The sequence below is a fragment of the Amia ocellicauda genome, chromosome 9 (assembly GCF_036373705.1).
Source record: "Amia ocellicauda isolate fAmiCal2 chromosome 9, fAmiCal2.hap1, whole genome shotgun sequence".
In the NCBI taxonomy this organism is placed as follows: Eukaryota; Metazoa; Chordata; class Actinopteri; order Amiiformes; family Amiidae; genus Amia; species Amia ocellicauda.
Genome location: NC_089858.1, coordinates 6,469,599 through 6,487,790, shown reverse-complemented (window position 1 = coordinate 6,487,790; position 18,192 = coordinate 6,469,599). Strand labels below are relative to the sequence as shown.

Below are 18,192 nucleotides of genomic sequence, written 5' to 3'. Positions count from 1 at the left end.
TATTATGCTGGACACATGTATTATTGATGCTTATGAATATATTTGATAGACTGTATATGTCACTGAACCCTACACAAACAAACCAGACACTCTTTTTTTGACTGGAAATGCATGTCAGTAAACTGCAGGGCATGGGTACACAGATGTAAGAATTTCTAGTATTGATCAGCAACTATATTCAATGTATCCAAATGAATTCCTTTTGGCTTATACAGGGCCTGTGTGTATCTGAGTTCCTTTCTGTATCTTGGGAAGTCTGTTGCAGACAGAGACACTCAGTTCTCAAAACATCTGATTTCTCTTGCCTTGACACTTTTAGGGGATGAGGTAAACATTGCTATATTGATAACAAACCTTCCTGTTGTTTCTGAGATTCATCCACAAGGTTACAGAAGTGGTGAGGTGGAAATGTACCAGAGGGTTTGCCATATCTACCCTCTAGCTATATTGTTGAATTTTCATTAGCCAATATAATCTGTTAGTTTTGCATATTAATCATAATTTTCTTTGTTCGATTTCAAGGTCTCGACCTATAAATAACTGCACGTATTTTTGCTCGGGGCTCAGAACCTTCGCTCAGTCCAGGGATCCTCTTGATATCTGTCACCTGTTTGTGTATATTATTTTATTACCATCATACATTAAACGTCTTATTGTTTCACTGTGGTCCTATGGATTCTTTACACATCAGATTTCATACATAGAGAATTAATGTAAATAGGAGTCATTACCGATGTAAGTACATATGTTGCTGTACTAATGACAAGACAGTGTCCAGAACAAAAATCTCTATTGTTGTATATCTGTCATTTATTTTACATACCATCAAGTGACAAGTGACACACACAAATACCAAATCACCTCAAACCAGGTTGGCATTGATTGTTGGCATTTAGATCAAGACAAGTTAATACCCCCTTTTACCACATGGTCTAAACAGATTCCAGTGATTTAGGTTGACCCATATCTCAGGTTTATATTCCAATGTTTTGCAATCATTGGCATAATGAATGGTCTTAGAAAGCAGATAGATCAAGGCCTGGGAAAAAGGCATACCGCACTTTTACCCCATATATACACCTCCTGGGCATTGAGGCTAGGCCTGTACAGGCAGAGTATGCAAAGTGAGAGACATCATAAGGTTAAACTGATATTCATTGAGCATGAGAGAAATCCTACTGTAAATACTATATTAAAATACAGAAAATCCCCCACATAATAGTATTCCTTCTGTTGAATACTTTTACTCCATAAATATAAATGTCCCCAAAGTAGTTTCAATAACAGATCAAAAGCAATTTGTTTTTTAAATTATTTATTTAATGACAAATATGTATTAGTATAAATTAAGGAATCTTCCTGGACATAGAAAATACATCACAGTTACACAGTAATATACATGCAATCAGACAGTACGTTGTACAGTACTCTACAACTGTTTTAATATAAAACATGGCTTCTAAGCATTAAACAAAATAGCAGGCACTTCACATTTATTTGCCAAATAAATAAAACCACACCCTGCAGAACCACGGTTTTAACAATTCAATGATCACAACTGACCAAGGATTTTTTTAAATGCTTTTCAATTAGGAAAAGATGGGTAGTAAAAAAACATAAATAAGAGATCCTCAAAATGTAAATAGGATTCAGCAAATAAATACATTACACACAAATTTGTGTTTTTATCTTATATATCTAGTTATATTTGGAAGTCGTTATAAACAATAAATTAAGAATGGCATGATATTTACTGAATGCTCATGAAATATAGATAACAGATAGGTACACTGCCAACAAGGGGAAAACAACTACATGTACACAATTGATTTTTTACTGCACTTTAGCAGGTTGGTGGGGGTGAAGTAAAATACTGCACTAGCTTTGAAAATGGCATCAGGTGAAATTAAAAATGCAATATCAACCGTCAGTAGACCAGCTGTGGGCCTAACGTAAAAATCATGAAAATATGCTGCCAAGTGGTTTCCAACATGCTTTTCACAAGCATCTTTTTCTTTTTCTTTTTGAGGCTTTGTCAAAAAGAACTAAACACATCTAAAAACACCCTACTCAAAAATGAAAGAAAGTGCCCCCTACACATAGTTGCAGAAGTTCTCAAACAGTGAAGCCCCATTTCCAGTAACCTGAAACAAATCTGCAGTGCCATTCACTGGCAACTAACAGAAGTAAGAAGTAGACTTAATACTGGGGCATTTATCTAACTAGAGTGCTTAACAATATGGTTTTCCAAGCAGTAAACATTGGCTGCAATTTTGAACTGGCTTGTCAAGACTGTAAGTAACAGCTTCCAGCCAATGGATTATCAATCTGCTTTGGACAAGGCCCAGGTCACAACTAATCTCAACATCGCTGTCGACATCACTGACCCATGTTGGAACGTAGAAAAATAAAGTAAATACAAATTTTGTTTTTATTAGTTTGTTTTGCTTGTTTTTGTTCTACTCTAGAGATCCTCTAGAGTAGAACAGAATTGACTGTAATGAAACAGGCCATTAGTATCGTAATCAGATCTGCACGATAAAATGAACAACTAAAAACAAATGTATATATCAAAACTTCTCTCTAGTTTGAGATTAAAAATCCATTCAGCACGAAAAAGATCAGCTTCCGAAATTCCCCGTTTTTCTTTTTTGTGGTCTACAGCTTTCAAACAAGAAATGGATGGGCATTTTCCTGCCAACATTTGCCAACTTCCTATGTGTACGTGTTTCACATGTGTTTCATGGTATAGCATATCTATTAAATGTATGTAATACAAGTTCCCAAGTTGAACTGAAACATAAAGACCCACATCCCACAGAAGACTCTGTGGCTGCTGTCTGTGGTACTGTGCATAATTCATTGCTTCTTTCTCATTAAATCCTAGGAAATGGGAAAGAAGCAATCAGAGTTTAAATGTAAATAAAACCACAGTATAAAGAAGGCAAACTTCTGTTATAGTTGTTTAAAAATACACAGTACACCAAGGGGCAAATCAGGAGAGCCGAAGAAAAAACAAATCTTATATTTGGTCTGTAACGAAATTTGAATGTGGTATATTACAAATGCATATTTGTTTCATGATAAGTAACTACTGGATACATATATATTTTCTTCTTTAGGGAAAAAAGTCAAACAATTATCTAAATTATTTTTGTTACATGTGGGATTTGAATTGACTGTATGTAATGAATCAGTTATATTGAGCCACAACAAAAAACAAAATCACTGAAGCCAAAATGCTTAAACAAGGCTAATGTTTGTTGTGGTTTATAAACAGACTTTCTTTTCTTTATATGGACTTACTAATTAGATACAATCAGACTCATTTCTGCATTTAAAAGGTATGGGCTTCAGACAATGAGAGGTAATCCAAACAATTGAAAACATCCATGCCCTTGAAGACACACAGATTTCAAAAATAGAATTTTAGTATTTGCGGTTTACAGCAGTGGTTTTCAAATCGGTCCTGGAGTACCCCCTGCCCTGCTGTTTTTTGTTCCAACTGATGTCTTAATTGCTTAATTTAATCCTTAATTGACCTAACAATATACCATTCAGTTAAGTAATTAAGATCTACATTGGAACAAAAAACAGCAGGGCAGGGGTACTCCAGGACCGGTTTGAAAACCCCTGGTTTACAGGAATATCAAAGCCCCATGAAAATAAAAAAATAAAAAACATCATAAAATAAAGGAATTTTGAATAACCTGAAGCCTTTTCTCATTCCCTCGAGCCACTTCTACACAAGAAAAGCCCCGAAGAACGTTTTCATTTCAGTAGTGAAGTCAACCAGGCTGATGTTGTTGACTTTCACCTTCAGTTTGTCTTTCTCCTCAAGATAGAATACGGCTCCCGAATACATGCTCTTCATCCACGGCTCCTTTACACATGCGATGCTTTCAGAAGAGGCCATCAATTCCATATCCACTGGATACGCGCCAGAATTCTTAATGACAGTCTGACTTATTCGTCTGTCCTTGCAGGTCATTTCCCCATTCATCCGGAATGTGACTTGCAGATAGACATAATAATGTCCTGCTTTATGGATGACAAGTGCCTTTTCTTCATACGAAAAGCCATTTTTTACAAACGCATTCCCATGCTGACTCTGCCACGGTAGAATGTTTTCATCTTTGGGAAGCTTATCTGGCCCGATGGCTGTATGGAAAGAAGGAGAAAAAGTTAATGCAACACTTTTTGATTCTATAGGACACTGATAAGATCTCAACCATGACTGAAGTCTGTATGTGTAGTTAATTAAAGCAATTTGCAATAGCTGCAGCAGCACAATATGCTATTGTTATTGTGGATTGTGTTTTTTTCCCTCTCTAAATAAACCTTTTGTTTCCCATCAAGGAAAGAAGTGATGGTGCTACGTTTTTGTCATCAGAGCAAAGAACAACACTCAGAGCAAATGATAAATTATCTAAACCAAAAGGTCAGGAAAAGATACACAACCTAAACCAAACAAAAACTGACTACACACATTATTATTTTGGGAAGCTCCAAAACACAACCGCAGCTACATCCCACTCTGAATTATATAATTTTAATGTATTTGATTGAAGTCATAACTGTTTCTATTTGGCTGTATTCACAAGATTTTTCTAATTTATACTCCAGCTGTTTTTAAGAATGCTATGATTACAAATGCTAAATTGAGAAAATCTTCCCCAATCATTCAGACAACCTTCCAAAAGAGTATTTGTTTTAAAGTGACGTTCAACTCTATTGTTTTCATGCCATGCTGAGTGGGCACAATTTAAGAAGTGTGTAAAGAAAAAAAAAGAGGTGTATCAGTTTCAAATAACTCCTCCTGAATTACATCAGCATTCAGCCACAAAGGTGCCACATTAACTCAACAAACCACAGTGAGCATCTCTATTGTGGGCCAAATTAAGGTCACATTTGCACATAGAGGTCGTGTTTTCACTATTAAATACAAGCACAGCTGGCTTGCAGACTCCAATTACAAAACACCTGCTACTCCTTCCACATGAACCGAAAAATGTCAAACTGTCCTATCCCCAGGAAGGATGGGGAATTCTTGCTTCTTGCAGAAACAATGGTTGGCAGCCCTATGATGATCTAAGCTGCATGCACAGAACACCACAAATTTAATAATTTAGTCATTTCATCGGTCACACATTGCAGATCTGCACAAGCTTTAGAAACAGGGCAGGAAATGTAAAAACTTCAGCCAAACTTTTTGTGCAAATACAAACCTGGATGTAATTTAACAGCAGGTTAATAAGTGAAACAAGAGAGTGAACTAGTTATATTCGCAGTGAAACCCTGCACATGTTAAGGCACATTGCAGAGAAGACCAGTCTCTCCCTCTCCCCCAGAGTGGGAGGTTTAACTCATATGGGCTGGATCCCACAACAAGATGAACCGATCCACAATTAAATCTGAACCACATAAATCACCTGTAACTTGGCATTCACGATTAACTTGTAATCACGTCAGAGAAGTCTGCAGCTGACCCCACACATACTGTGTGCTCACACATGCATCACGCATGCACACTGGCAGCTTCAGTATTCACAGTATTTTAACTGCTTTAGTTTTAACTGCTGCAGTGTTAAGGTCAGAAGAATCATATCTGATCATATGAGAATCAGCTTCTCTCATGATCCGGTAAAATGCACAATTAATTAAAAATGTTAAACTAATTAACCATTCTATAATGGATTGGTAATTTGCTAATAAAAGCTAAGACACAGTTAATAATTTATAAATAGCAGGTGGGTACCCTTTAAGTTATTTTTAACTTAATATCTGCACAGTTCAACATGAAAGTGAAAGTGCTCTTATCAGTCACTACCTATACTGTGAAATTGAATAACTAATACGTTTGTTATCATAATTTAGATTGGGGTAATAATGGTATTTGTTGCACTTTTCTTCATGTATCTTTAAGGCAAGGGAACCTCAGAAAATAAATATTGTTCTGTTTTCCCCAAGAGGTAGACATTCACAAATTTTAAAAAGCAGGACTTATTTGCCAATTACTCTTTATGGACTACATGGACTTTTACCAGTCACTCAGATAATGAAAAGCACAGAAATTGTGCATTTTAAAACATGGTCAGGTTGACTGCATCCCATTCAAAAATATGTATACATGTATTTGTTTATTTAAGTTCACTGTGTTTGAATCCCTTGTCTTAATAAGGTTATGTTAGAGATTCCTCTGGCAGTGGCAGCATACATTACAGAGCTTCATCCAAACAAATTTTGTTTGTAACAGATGCAATAGAAATTCCAACCACATATGAATGGCAAGTTTAGCATTATTGGTTTTCTTTCTTAATCATATGAAAAATCAAGCAAAACATCATAGATTGTTATGCTTTCATCTTTTTTTTTTCTTCTAAAAGCTTTAAGGAAGTTGAGCATACCTGTCAAGTGAGCTTTAGGATTTATTAGTGGACATTTGGAGGTCTGCTGTGCAGAGTTACCTGTGTGAGAGAAAGTGAATGTATTAGTGATTACATTTTATTTTTTGTTTTTGGTTAAATATTGTATATGGCTAATGGTAAGGTGAAGGCCTGGGAACAACTGAACATGCTGTCAATTCTACACAGATCGGGGAGCTAACACATCCTAGCTACGATATATTGGGGGTCCTGATATGGTAAATTTAATCTAATATAAACCTGGCTTGACCTACGCTGACATTACATTAACATTACCAAACAGTCCCTGGAATTAACTAATTAATTTGTAGTGCAAAGTAATCGGTCTTGTAGTTAAATAGTGCCTGCACATCTCTGATAGCACCAAGCCCAAATAAATTTAGATTCATTTCCATAAAGTAATTTTCATTAGCTTTATTCGAACTTAATCAAATCAATGTCGTTTTTTAAATTTATTTTGTGTAAATTTTAAGTCGCCTTGCATAAAGACATCTGTCAAATTATTATCATTCATATTATTCATAATGCATTGTTAATAATAATAATAATAATAATAATAATAATAATAATAATAATAATAATAATAATAATAATCTAATAATACCACTGAACATAATCTCAAAAACATGCATATCGAGAAAGAAATGCAGGTGGATTGACAGATAAATTAGGTACAGATTTAAATTAGTTCAAAATATGTTTAGACATATTTGTAGTTACAATGTTTAAATATTTAACTAGCCAGACGATTTTCAATATTATCGACCATTTTTAAAACTTTGAGCATGAGAGAATTGTTAAACTATAATATCCGATTGACATATGTATTAACATAATTGGTAATTTAAACTAAAATGAACCCAGTTTACTACATATTCGGGTTCATTTATTTTCGTATTTGTTGTTTAAACAGATGGCAGCAAGCTCTTGTCAGGAATGAAACGCGACGAGAAATCTAGAAAATGTCTTTAATTAATTAATTAATAAGCACGTTCGTTCCAAACAATCTTAAATTGTTGATACAAAAATCAACAGGAGAAAGCAGGGATTTCCAGACCTTTCTGCCAACAACCAGGAAGCGGCTTCAGTTTCTCACATCCCAATTTTTGGATAGGATGGATTTTACGCATGGTTGAAAAATAGTGTTTAGTTATATGACAGTGATACTGTATATCAAACAACACTTGTTCTGCGGTAATTAATAATGATTTAACATTTACCCATGTTTTATGCATCCCCTAAACGAATTGTAACCAAATATTCTGTATAGCACGCACGCACACACACACACACACAAACTTACCGATAACCACGTCCCCTGGCAAGACCTGAAAAGACGGAAAATACGATTATATTGCCGGGATCAAGCACTGTGATCATATGGTTTCAAATCAGACAGATTAAACCAATTCTGCCATTTGTGAAGAACAAACGCGTTGCATATATAATGTAAGCTCCCTTTCCCACGCCCCTTCAGTACAGCCTGCTGGGGCAGCCTTACATGCCCTGCTGGTGCGTGTAGTGCGCACTCCTGAGCAGGGCTGGGGTATGGCAGCAGCAGGTCACTTGGATCAGTGGGGAATAGTGCACAACCCCTTAAAGTAACGTTGACTTAAAGTTAAAGACGTACCCGACCGTCTGCTGACGGATTTTGTTTGATGTGATAGAAGATGAAAACTGTTAGGGCCAGGAGCAGGAATGCCATGGAGAAGCGACTCATGCAATCCCTGCGCTTCATCTCATTGCAGTGATTGACAAGCACAGCCAATGACTTGTCCTCCGGGGACATCTGAGGTCTGGTCTCTTCCAGCATGACTGCGTGGACGTCCATAGGTTCAAAGCAACTGTAGCCCCAGCTTGATGTAGACGACCCACAACTCAATGATAACTGGATGGATCGTAATGTCCCCTTCATTGAACTGAGCCCCTCTTTATACTGTTTGTATCCCCCGCGTTTGATGTTCAGCACCGCCCACAAACACGAACTACAATCTTCAAACCTTTCTTTTTTTGTTGATGGACAGTGGAAATCTGGAAAGTCCCCAGGGACGACCCTAATAAAAGTAGTTACACAACGCATTACACAATTAAAAATGATCTTCTGGTTGCTGTAGGCGCGTAAGGGGTGTTACCCTGAGGAGCCCATGAGAGAAAGTGTAATTCTCTCACTATGTAATACGTCCCTAATTTGGTTCCTCCCCTGCTTTTTTCAGCTTTTTTTTCCTGTTCCTTAATATGAAATGTGCACAGTAGACAGACCGCTGGAGGTCTCCACTGGTTTCCTTTCGTTGCGCAGGGACAGAGGTAACAGAGAGTATTAATTTCATCCTGTGGGATTTCTGCGTAAAGCACTACTTTCCATTTGTTAATTTTCACATTTAAAAAGACTCTAGGCTGTGTTCCAAAACATAGAATTAACCAAGCCTAGCCATATTAACAGATAAGAGATCAATGATCAAAATGTAGTCACCAGCTCAGAATGCAAGGGGTGGCCTTATTTCTGTCTGAACGCTTCTAGTTGAAATACAGCTACCAGATCAAATCAATCAATCAATCAATCAATCAATCAATTTTTATTTGTATAGCACCCTTCGCAGGGTAGCCACAGAGCACTTTACAGACTGGTAAACATACAACAAATGTACAGCAAAATAAAAAACATGAATACAATAAAATCAAATATAGACCTGTAAACATTTTACATGATCTAGAATAAAGTGAGTGAACATTTATGTAAATAAACCATTTAGGCACAGAGGAGAGAAAAACAAAAAACTCCTATGGATGGCATGTAGGAGAAAATGAATCTCTGGGGGTCCACGGCTTAGGGCCTAGGCCTAATGGTTGCCTCCCCTCCAGGCAGTATAGTTGTTACAGCAGCAAGGAGATCAGAAAGTTCTTTATCGGTGCTGCTGGCTGTGCTCTTCCCTCTGGAGGAGGCCTCTCGCTGGCCATCGGGGGTGGAGGGTTTGGACCATCAACAGGCTTTGTTTTGCGATGGCTCGTCAAACCTTGGGTGTGAATGCCCCGTTGACCCTCCGTGGTGAGGTGCTTCTGGGATGGGTTGTGCCTCATCAGACTTCCATGGTGGGGGACGAGGTGCCTCGTTGGACCCTCAGAGGAGGCTGTTGCTGGAAGACAAGAGGGCAGTCGTGCTCAGATACTGGTCATGGTCAAATGACGGGCATGTCCTTTATGCACGGTACTCAAGCATACTTTAGACTGGAGTGAAGATGGCTAATCCATGTTATTTTATGACTAAACATTTTACACTTTTATTTGTTGTAGGTGTACTATCTCAATCATTATTTACAGTGGTGCTCAAAGGAAGTTTATGTGGATGGAGTGAAACCATTTAACATGCCAGCTAAGAGGAAACATGAGGCAAACATATTCAAAAATATATAAAGAAGACACTAGCTGTTAGTTCAAGAAAGTACATTAAAAAGAAAGCGAGGACACTAGCAGAGACTTTTAAAGGCAGAGAAGATTGTGCCCTTCTGATTTAACATTCAATTTTTACATAAACCTCAGTATATATTTTCACATTTCGAGGTTGTACTTGCTCGTTTGTACAGTATGATGCAAAATGGTGAGATTAGTTTGTGCTTATGATTTTACATATTACATAAATATAAAAAGGGAGATTATGCTAGTGATGTTGGTGCCCATTTACTGCACTGATTACAGCTAAATCATAATACTGTAGTGTTATCAGATATTTGGGGTTCTTCACTAATGCAGCAATAACTGGAGGGAAGCAAGGTTTAACGCAACAGACATCATTGCAGAACAGATTCACTGGACTGGAGCAACACTACTCCCAACACACAACTCCCAACACACAACTCCCCTGGCACTCTGAACTCTGCTCTGGCCCAGCTGCTGCGTGGGACCTGGGGCACCCCTGTCTGTGGTAAAAGGTAGCTTTTTTCAACTCAGGACCATTACTAAAACGAAACATCTTCTTTCATTCAGAGATCTGAAGATTGTTATTCATGCGTTCATTTAATCTAGATTGGACTATTGTAATTCTTTATATTTGGGGATATCAAATACTTCACTATCACGTTTACAGTTTGCAGCGGCTAGACTCCTGACTGGCACCAGGAAGTACATAAGTATTTCTCCAGTTTAAGATCTTCACAGAGTTTGCTTTTAAGTGTCCCTAAATCCAGTTTGAAAACCAAAGGGGATCGTGCCTTCTCTGTTGCAGCCCCTGGCCTTTGGAATAGTCTGCTGATTCATATTACATCATGTGATAGTATTGAGTCTTTTAAGTCTCAGTTGAAGACTCATCTTTACTCTAATGCTTATAACTGTTCTTAGATGTATTGTTATTGTTCTGGCTTATATTGTGCAGGTTTTAAATTGTGACTATTTTAAATGTTGTTAGTGTAAAGCACTTTGGTCAACATGTGTTGTTTTTAAATGTGCTATACAAATAAATGTGATTGATTGATTGACTGATAGTGTCCTCCTGCCTGTCTCTGTTCCCCCAACCAGGGAACTAATGAACTATAAAACACACAGGCCCAACATAAACCGGCCCACATGTCCCCCAGTCCCAGATCGCAGTACATACATTAGTCCCAGACAGTTTTCAAGACTCAATGTGAGTAAAAGGATTGAGGAAGTATATAATGTGTACCATTGTTGTATCACAAATTCAATTATTTCTGGGGAGACTGATCTTCCTTCTCACAACAAGCTTCTACGTCATTCCCTGATTAACTTGGTGAAATAGAAAACTGACAAGGGAAAGTGGATATGATACCATACAAGCTGCCGGCTGTACTAACAGAATCAGAAAGCAGGATCGGATCCGGGTTCACTGATCCGGATCATGAAAAGCCGCTGTAGAAGCAGATCGTGATCCGGCTCCGCTGATTCGAGTGATTGATCCGATTATTAAGCAGCGCTGCGCTGACTCAGCAGTTTCCTCTGGACATTAACCTGCTGGTCAGTGTTTGAACTTCTACCGCTCTAATGACTCAATGACAACCATAAACCTTTCAGAAAATATACTGTGCTGTGTTGTCTGTGCTTATCGTTGCCACTGGATCCGACACGATCATTTGTAGCTGTCCGTCAAGGACAGGGCATTGGATCCGTTAAAAACTCACGTAGTGCACAACCTTTCCAGATTATTGTCTGATGTGCGTTTCTTTAACTCCTCAACTACAAAACTATAATAATAATAATAATAATAATAATAATAAAAATTAGCATAATGCGCTTTTCTCATACCCAATAGTCAAACAGTCCAAACACAAGATCAAACAGGCAGCACCGCAGAGCAACTCAACTAAGAGCTGTTTAAAGAAATGGCTTAAAGCGATGGCGTGTAGGAGCGCTTCTGCTGCAGTAGTTTGCAACGGGGGTGCTACAATAATGAAAATAAATAAAAACCTAATCGCACACAAACTACACCTCACCATAAAGACACAAAAGCAGAGTGCACGGTTCAACATTGTATTGTTTATTTGAAAGTGCAAATCTTTGTAAATAATGTAAGTCACATTTTTGTTGTTTATCTGTGCTAACCAGATTTGTCTACACCCATAATAACCTATTTTCTGAAATCTGCCGGTTGCAGAATATCTCAACGCTAAACGCAGCTTCAAACGTTTTGGTAAAGCATGTAGCTCCTAAAACATTATCAATTATGTCAACTACGAGGTTAAATATGCTTCATGCTGTTAATCTATACTGCTTTCATACGTCTTCCTCCCGAAAAACCTCTAAAGGCTTTTGCCTGTCTGCGTGTTTGACACCGGTAAACTAGATGAAGTATACAGACTTCCTGCATTTTAAAAAGTCAAAATCAGGATCATTTGTGAGCTTGGATCTGAGCTCAGATTGACCCCTGATCCGTCTAGTACAACACAATTGAAATCATGATCGGATCCCGCGTTAGTACAACCCGCCCCCTGCTGATATAGCACTTTGGACCTATTCTTGAATGACTGTGCTGCTGCCACAGCCAAAATCAACATAGTCAATGTAGAGCACATGCTTCTTTCTCTCTCTCAGCCACAACTAGTAATCTTATTTACTTGTAAACACAATAATAATCCTTTGCTTGCTGGAATGCAGATCACTGAGTACCACTGTACATTGAGTACACTGAGATCTACAACATAGATGGTATTGACCTGTCAGTGATGACAAGCTTTGGTTATGGGACACGTTTCAGGATTTACCCTTTTCACCACAATGTTACCACACTTTGAGCTATAATACAATGTTCCTCCTAATTTTGTGCTGCTTAGAGTGGTGAGACTATTTTTCTTCCTTGTTGCTCCTTCTCTCACACACACAATTTTAAGAAGTGCTATTCAACAGTCATTTCCTGCTGAAATAGTTGACAACATGGCAAACAACAACACGTGGTCACATAGAAAACTGACCAGGGGGAAGTGGATATGATACTACATGAAATGAAATTCCAGCTGACAACTGCTTTGGACCAGTTCTTGAATGACTGATGTCTTTCGGGCATCTGTGCAGCTTCCACAGCCCAAATCCACATTGTTAGTGTAGAGCAGATTATTTTGTGTCACTCTCCCTCTGTTATACAGCCACACCTAGTGATCTAATATACTTGTAAACACACTATAATAATCCTTCACTTGCTTACTACTGTACATTGAGATCTACAACATAGATGCCATTGACCTGTGACATGTTTCAAGATTGGCCCTTTTCATGGCAATGTTACCAAATCTTGACCTATAATGATGTTCATCCTAATGTTGTGCTTCTAGAGTGGGACACTGCAGCTTGATATCTCTCTGTAGTTTGTCTTTTGTCTTTTGGCATTGGAACAATACTGTGAACATCTGTTATCTCATAAGCCCAAATTTGTGTGGGAACTGACCTTTAATGTGTGCTGGCATATGATAACATGAAGTTTACAGTAAGCTTGTTATGTTGTAGTATTCAGAAGTACATCCCACTCACCATAACCTTCTTCTCAAGAAGATTATCACAGATTATCAATATGTTGAGTTAGAGGTGATGAAACAATAGGATCTTAAAGACACATAGTTTGTTGGAACTGTTAGGCCAGTTAATTTAAAAGTACAATGCTTGGCATGTTTCATAATAAAAGGGCAGTTTTGGTTGCTTGGTAAAACATTCAAAACAAATAACTTGCAGACATGCCCCAATAATACATCACAAGTCACCCTCAATTACAAAACACTCAAAAGTTTTCACTGTTGTCAGAGAAAGTATGCACACATGGCTTGTCTGCTTTGCACGTGTAGTTATGCTTGCATTGGTAAAATCATTTGCATAACAAAGAAGACACCAAACATGTTTTTAACCGAAACTGGTTGGAAAAAGGCATGATGCAAACTCATGAAAAGATTATAAATCCTTGAACCATATGGGAACAACAATAAGAAACCAAAAATACAGAGGCGACTAAAAAAATATTTTAAGGAAATTGTTAATTTTCCAAATGTACGAACACACGGCGAAAACAAACCTGCATTTTTCAAAACATTATAATAATAAATCAATAACATGTTAATACAATGTTATCCTCATTGAGTGTCAAGCAAATCTGTCATTCATTTCAGCACGCCTATTGTTAGAATCGGACTTTGATATAAAGTACAAATATGTATTTTGCTGCGGGACGTCACGTCTTTTTCTTGTTTTAATTTTAAATGGGTTTTGTCAAGACAAAATAACAGGAGGTTAGCAATTTAATCTATGGCGAGGGATACTTTATATACAGCCTAATCAAATGGCAAACTTCCGCAATCCTGTTTGTCTGCGTATTACCGGAGCTCTTTTCAGATACTGTTTGGTTTTATAGACAAAATCTCAAACATATTTTCAGTGTGGGATAGAATGGACGCTGATGTCATTCCCTCATGTTTCATTTCCCTTCACATTTTCTGTGATTATTTTCCGGCGATTAGATGCGAGGCAGTTTCCTTAAGCAAATTCTGCACCGGCATTAAGAGAAAGCAGCTGGTCACACAGTGCGTCAGGAATAGCTATGAAAAATAATCAAACTACAGTAATTGCGTTTGTTTGGAAATGTTTTTTGTCATCATGAGAGCAACCCCGCCCCATAGAATATATATATATATATATATATATACACTCACCTAAAGGATTATTAGGAACACCTGTTCAATTTCTCATTAATGCAATTATCTAACCAACCAATCACATGGCAGTTGCTTCAATGCATTTAGGGGTGTGGTCCTGGTCAAGACAATCTCCTGAACTCCAAACTGAATGTCTGAATGGGAAAGAAAGGTGATTTAAGCAATTTTGAGCGTGGCATGGTTGTTGTTGCCAGACGGGCCGGTCTGAGTATTTCACAATCTGCTCAGTTACTGGGATTTTCACGCACAACCATTTCTAGGGTTTACAAAGAATGGTGTGAAAAGGGAAAAACATCCAGTATGCGGCAGTCCTGTGGGCGAAAATGCCTTGTTGATGCTAGAGGTCAGAGGAGAATGGGCCGACTGATTCAAGCTGATAGAAGAGCAACTTTGACTGAAATAACCACTCGTTACAACCGAGGTAGGCAGCAAAGCATTTGTGAAGCCACAACACGTACAACATTGAGGCGGATGGGCTACAACAGCAGAAGACCCCACCGGGTACCACTCATCTCCACTACAAATAGGAAAAAGAGGCTACAATTTGCACAAGCTCACCAAAATTGGACAGTTGAAGACTGGAAAAATGTTGCCTGGTCTGATGAGTCTCGATTTCTGTTGAGACATTCAGATGGTAGAGTCTGAATTTGGCGTAAACAGAATGAGAACATGGATCCATCATGCCTTGTTACCACTGTGCAGGCTGGTGGTGGTGGTGTAATGGTGTGGGGGATGTTTTCTTGGCACACTTTAGGCCCCTTAATGCCAACTGGGCATCGTTTAAATGCCACGGCCTACCTGAGCATTGTTTCTGACCATGTCCATCCCTTTATGACCACCATGTACCCATCCTCTGATGGCTACTTCCAGCAGGATAATGCACCATGTCACAAAGGTCGAATCATTTCAAATTGGTTTCTTGAACATGACAATGAGTTCACTGTACTAAACTGGCCCCCACAGTCACACATCTCAACCCAATAGAGCATCTTTGGGATGTGGTGGAACGGGAGCTTCGTGCCCTGGATGTGCATCCCACAAATCTCCATCAACTGCAAGATGCTATCCTATCAATATGGGCCAACATTTCTAAAGAATGCTTTCAGCACCTTGTTGAATCAATGCCACGTAGAATTAAGGCAGTTCTGAAGGTAAAAGGGGGTCAAACACAGTATTAGTATGGTGTTCCTAATAATCCTTTAGGTGAGTGTATATATATATATATATATATATATATATATATATATATATATATATATATATATATATATATATATATTCCTTACTGAAAAAAATCAAAGCAGTTAAAAGTTCTGAAAGATAGTATTAGAAAGCACAGCTAGGTAGGTACATGTAAGCAAAAAAATTGCAGAAACTCAAAAAGGATGTGTAATCAGATTGACAAAAGGACTTTCCGTTAAAGGGAACCTTGTAATTATGCAAACAGTCATTTCAGGCCAAGCCACAGTTTATAAATATCTAGGTGTATTTCGTCGTATCAAACTGTGCAGTGTCTGTCAACTATGACTGGTGTAAATTAAATACTTCTCTAAATAAAAAAATATTTAGATACAAGATAAACCAAGAAACCAGCGTTCTCCTTCCTAGCTCTGAGAGAGTCGCCATACTAACAGTTAGCTTGGATGAATATCTTTGTTGTTGATAGTTGATAAATGCACAATTAAATTAGTTGGTACTGATCTCTGATGGTTAGGCTACATAAGCAGGAACAAGAAATACATTGATTGTTTACATTTATCATTAACATTTATAGCCCAATGTTAATGGAACAATTATGTGTATATTTTTCATCAAGAGGTAAAGGTGTCAGGTTATATCCTACAAATACAGTATATTATATAAACTATTCCATACATGTCAATAAATAATTATAGCAAAAATATGTACATCTATTTACTTATTTATGTATTTATTTGATCATAGATAATGCAGTATTACAGGTTAAAAACATAGAACAGATAGAATGCATACAGGGTTTCTAGCCAAAGCTGATTTGCAACCCCTGTCCAACCCCTGGCTTTAGTTAAAAAATAAAAGAGTTCATCAGTACAAAACACAGAGATTACACAGTAAAATTTTCAATAATCTCAATGTTCACGTAATTTATACAGTTAATTAATCAATGTGCAATAATTTCTAATATAAACTCACCTAAAGGATTATTAGGAACACCATACTAATACTGTGTTTGACCCCCTTTCACCTTCAGAACTGCCTTAATTCTACGTGGCATTGATTCAACAAGGTGCTGAAAGCATTCTTTAGAAATGTTGGCCCATATTGATAGGATAGCATCTTGCAGTTGATGGAGATTTGTGGGATGCACATCCAGGGCACGAAGCTCCCGTTCCACCACATCCCAAAGATGCTCTATTGGGTTGAGATGTGTGACTGTGGGGGCCAGTTTAGTACAGTGAACTCATTGTCATGTTCAAGAAACCAATTTGAAATGATTCGACCTTTGTGACATGGTGCATTATCCTGCTGGAAGTAGCCATCAGAGGATGGGTACATGGTGGTCATAAAGGGATGGACAAGGTCAGAAACAATGCTCAGGTAGGCCGTGGCATTTAAACGATGCCCAATTGCCACTAAGGGGCCTAAAGTGTGCCAAGAAAACATCCCCCACACCATTACACCACCACCACCAGCCTGCACAGTGGTAACAAGGCATGATGGATCCATGTTCTCATTCTGTTTACGCCAAATTCGGACTCTACTATCTGAATGTCTCAACAGAAATCGAGACTCATCAGACCAGGCAACATTTTTCCAGTCTTCAACTGTCCAATTTTGGTGAGCTTGTGCAAATTGTAGCCTCTTTTTCCTATTTGTAGTGGAGATGAGTGGTACCCGGTGGGGTCTTCTGCTGTTGTAGCCCATCCGCCTCAAGGTTGTACGTGTTGTGGCTTCACAAATGCTTTGCTGCATACCTCGGTTGTAACGAGTGGTTATTTCAGTCAAAGTTGCTCTTCTATCAGCTTGAATCAGTCGGCCCATTCTCCTCTGACCTCTAGCATCAACAAGGCATTTTCGCCCACAGGACTGCCGCATACTGGATGTTTATCCCTTTTCACACCATTCTTTGTAAACTCTAGAAATGGTTGTGCGTGAAAATCCCAGTAACTGAGCAGATTGTGAAATACTCAGACCGGCCCGTCTGGCAACAACAACCATGCCACGCTCAAAATTGCTTAAATCACCTTTCTTTCCCATTCAGACATTCAGTTTGGAGTTCAGGAGATTGTCTTGACCAGGACCACACCCCTAAATGCATTGAAGCAACTGCCATGTGATTGGTTGGTTAGATAATTGCATTAATGAGAAATTGAACAGGTGTTCCTAATAATCCTTTAGGTGAGTGTATATCCCATGCATATATATATATATATATATATATACAGTGAGGGAAAAAAGTATTTGATCCCCTGCTGATTTTGTACGTTTGCCCACTGACAAAGAAATTATCAGTCTATAATTTTAATGGTAGGTGTATTTTAACAGTGAGAGACAGAATAACATCAAAAAAATCCAGAAAAACACATTTCAAAAAAGTTATACATTGATTTGCATGTTATTGAGGGAAATAAGTATTTGATCCCCTATCAATC

The 18,192-nt window shown here is 38.0% G+C and overlaps 1 protein-coding gene across 1 annotated transcript; it reads right to left on the bottom strand.

Annotated features, from left to right (window-relative positions):
- Positions 1 to 1,215: 1,215 nt before the first annotated feature.
- Positions 1,216 to 8,540, bottom strand: LOC136758468 (lymphotoxin-alpha). Its single transcript, XM_066712849.1, has 4 exons — positions 8,056 to 8,540; positions 7,729 to 7,753; positions 6,408 to 6,467; positions 1,216 to 4,161 (listed from the first exon to the last, which is right to left on the bottom strand). The coding sequence occupies exons 1-4, from the start codon at positions 8,503 to 8,505 to the stop codon at positions 3,743 to 3,745; spliced, it is 954 nt and encodes a 317-aa protein (XP_066568946.1). The 5' UTR covers positions 8,506 to 8,540; the 3' UTR covers positions 1,216 to 3,742.
- Between the last annotated feature and the right edge of the window lie 9,652 nt (positions 8,541 to 18,192).

What these genes read in the sequence shown, in the direction of transcription:
- LOC136758468 (XM_066712849.1), bottom strand. Translation starts at nt 8,505, where the DNA reads ATGCGTTGTGTAACTACTTTTATTAGGGTCGTCCCTGGGGACTTTCCA. An exon ending in GCCAGGGGACGTGGTTATCG is followed by an intron (nt 6,468 to 7,728) that starts GTAAGTTTGTGT and finishes TCTCTCACACAG; the next exon opens with GTAACTCTGCACAGCAGACC. An exon ending in TCCTAAAGCTCACTTGACAG is followed by an intron (nt 4,162 to 6,407) that starts GTATGCTCAACT and finishes CTTTCCATACAG; the next exon opens with CCATCGGGCCAGATAAGCTT.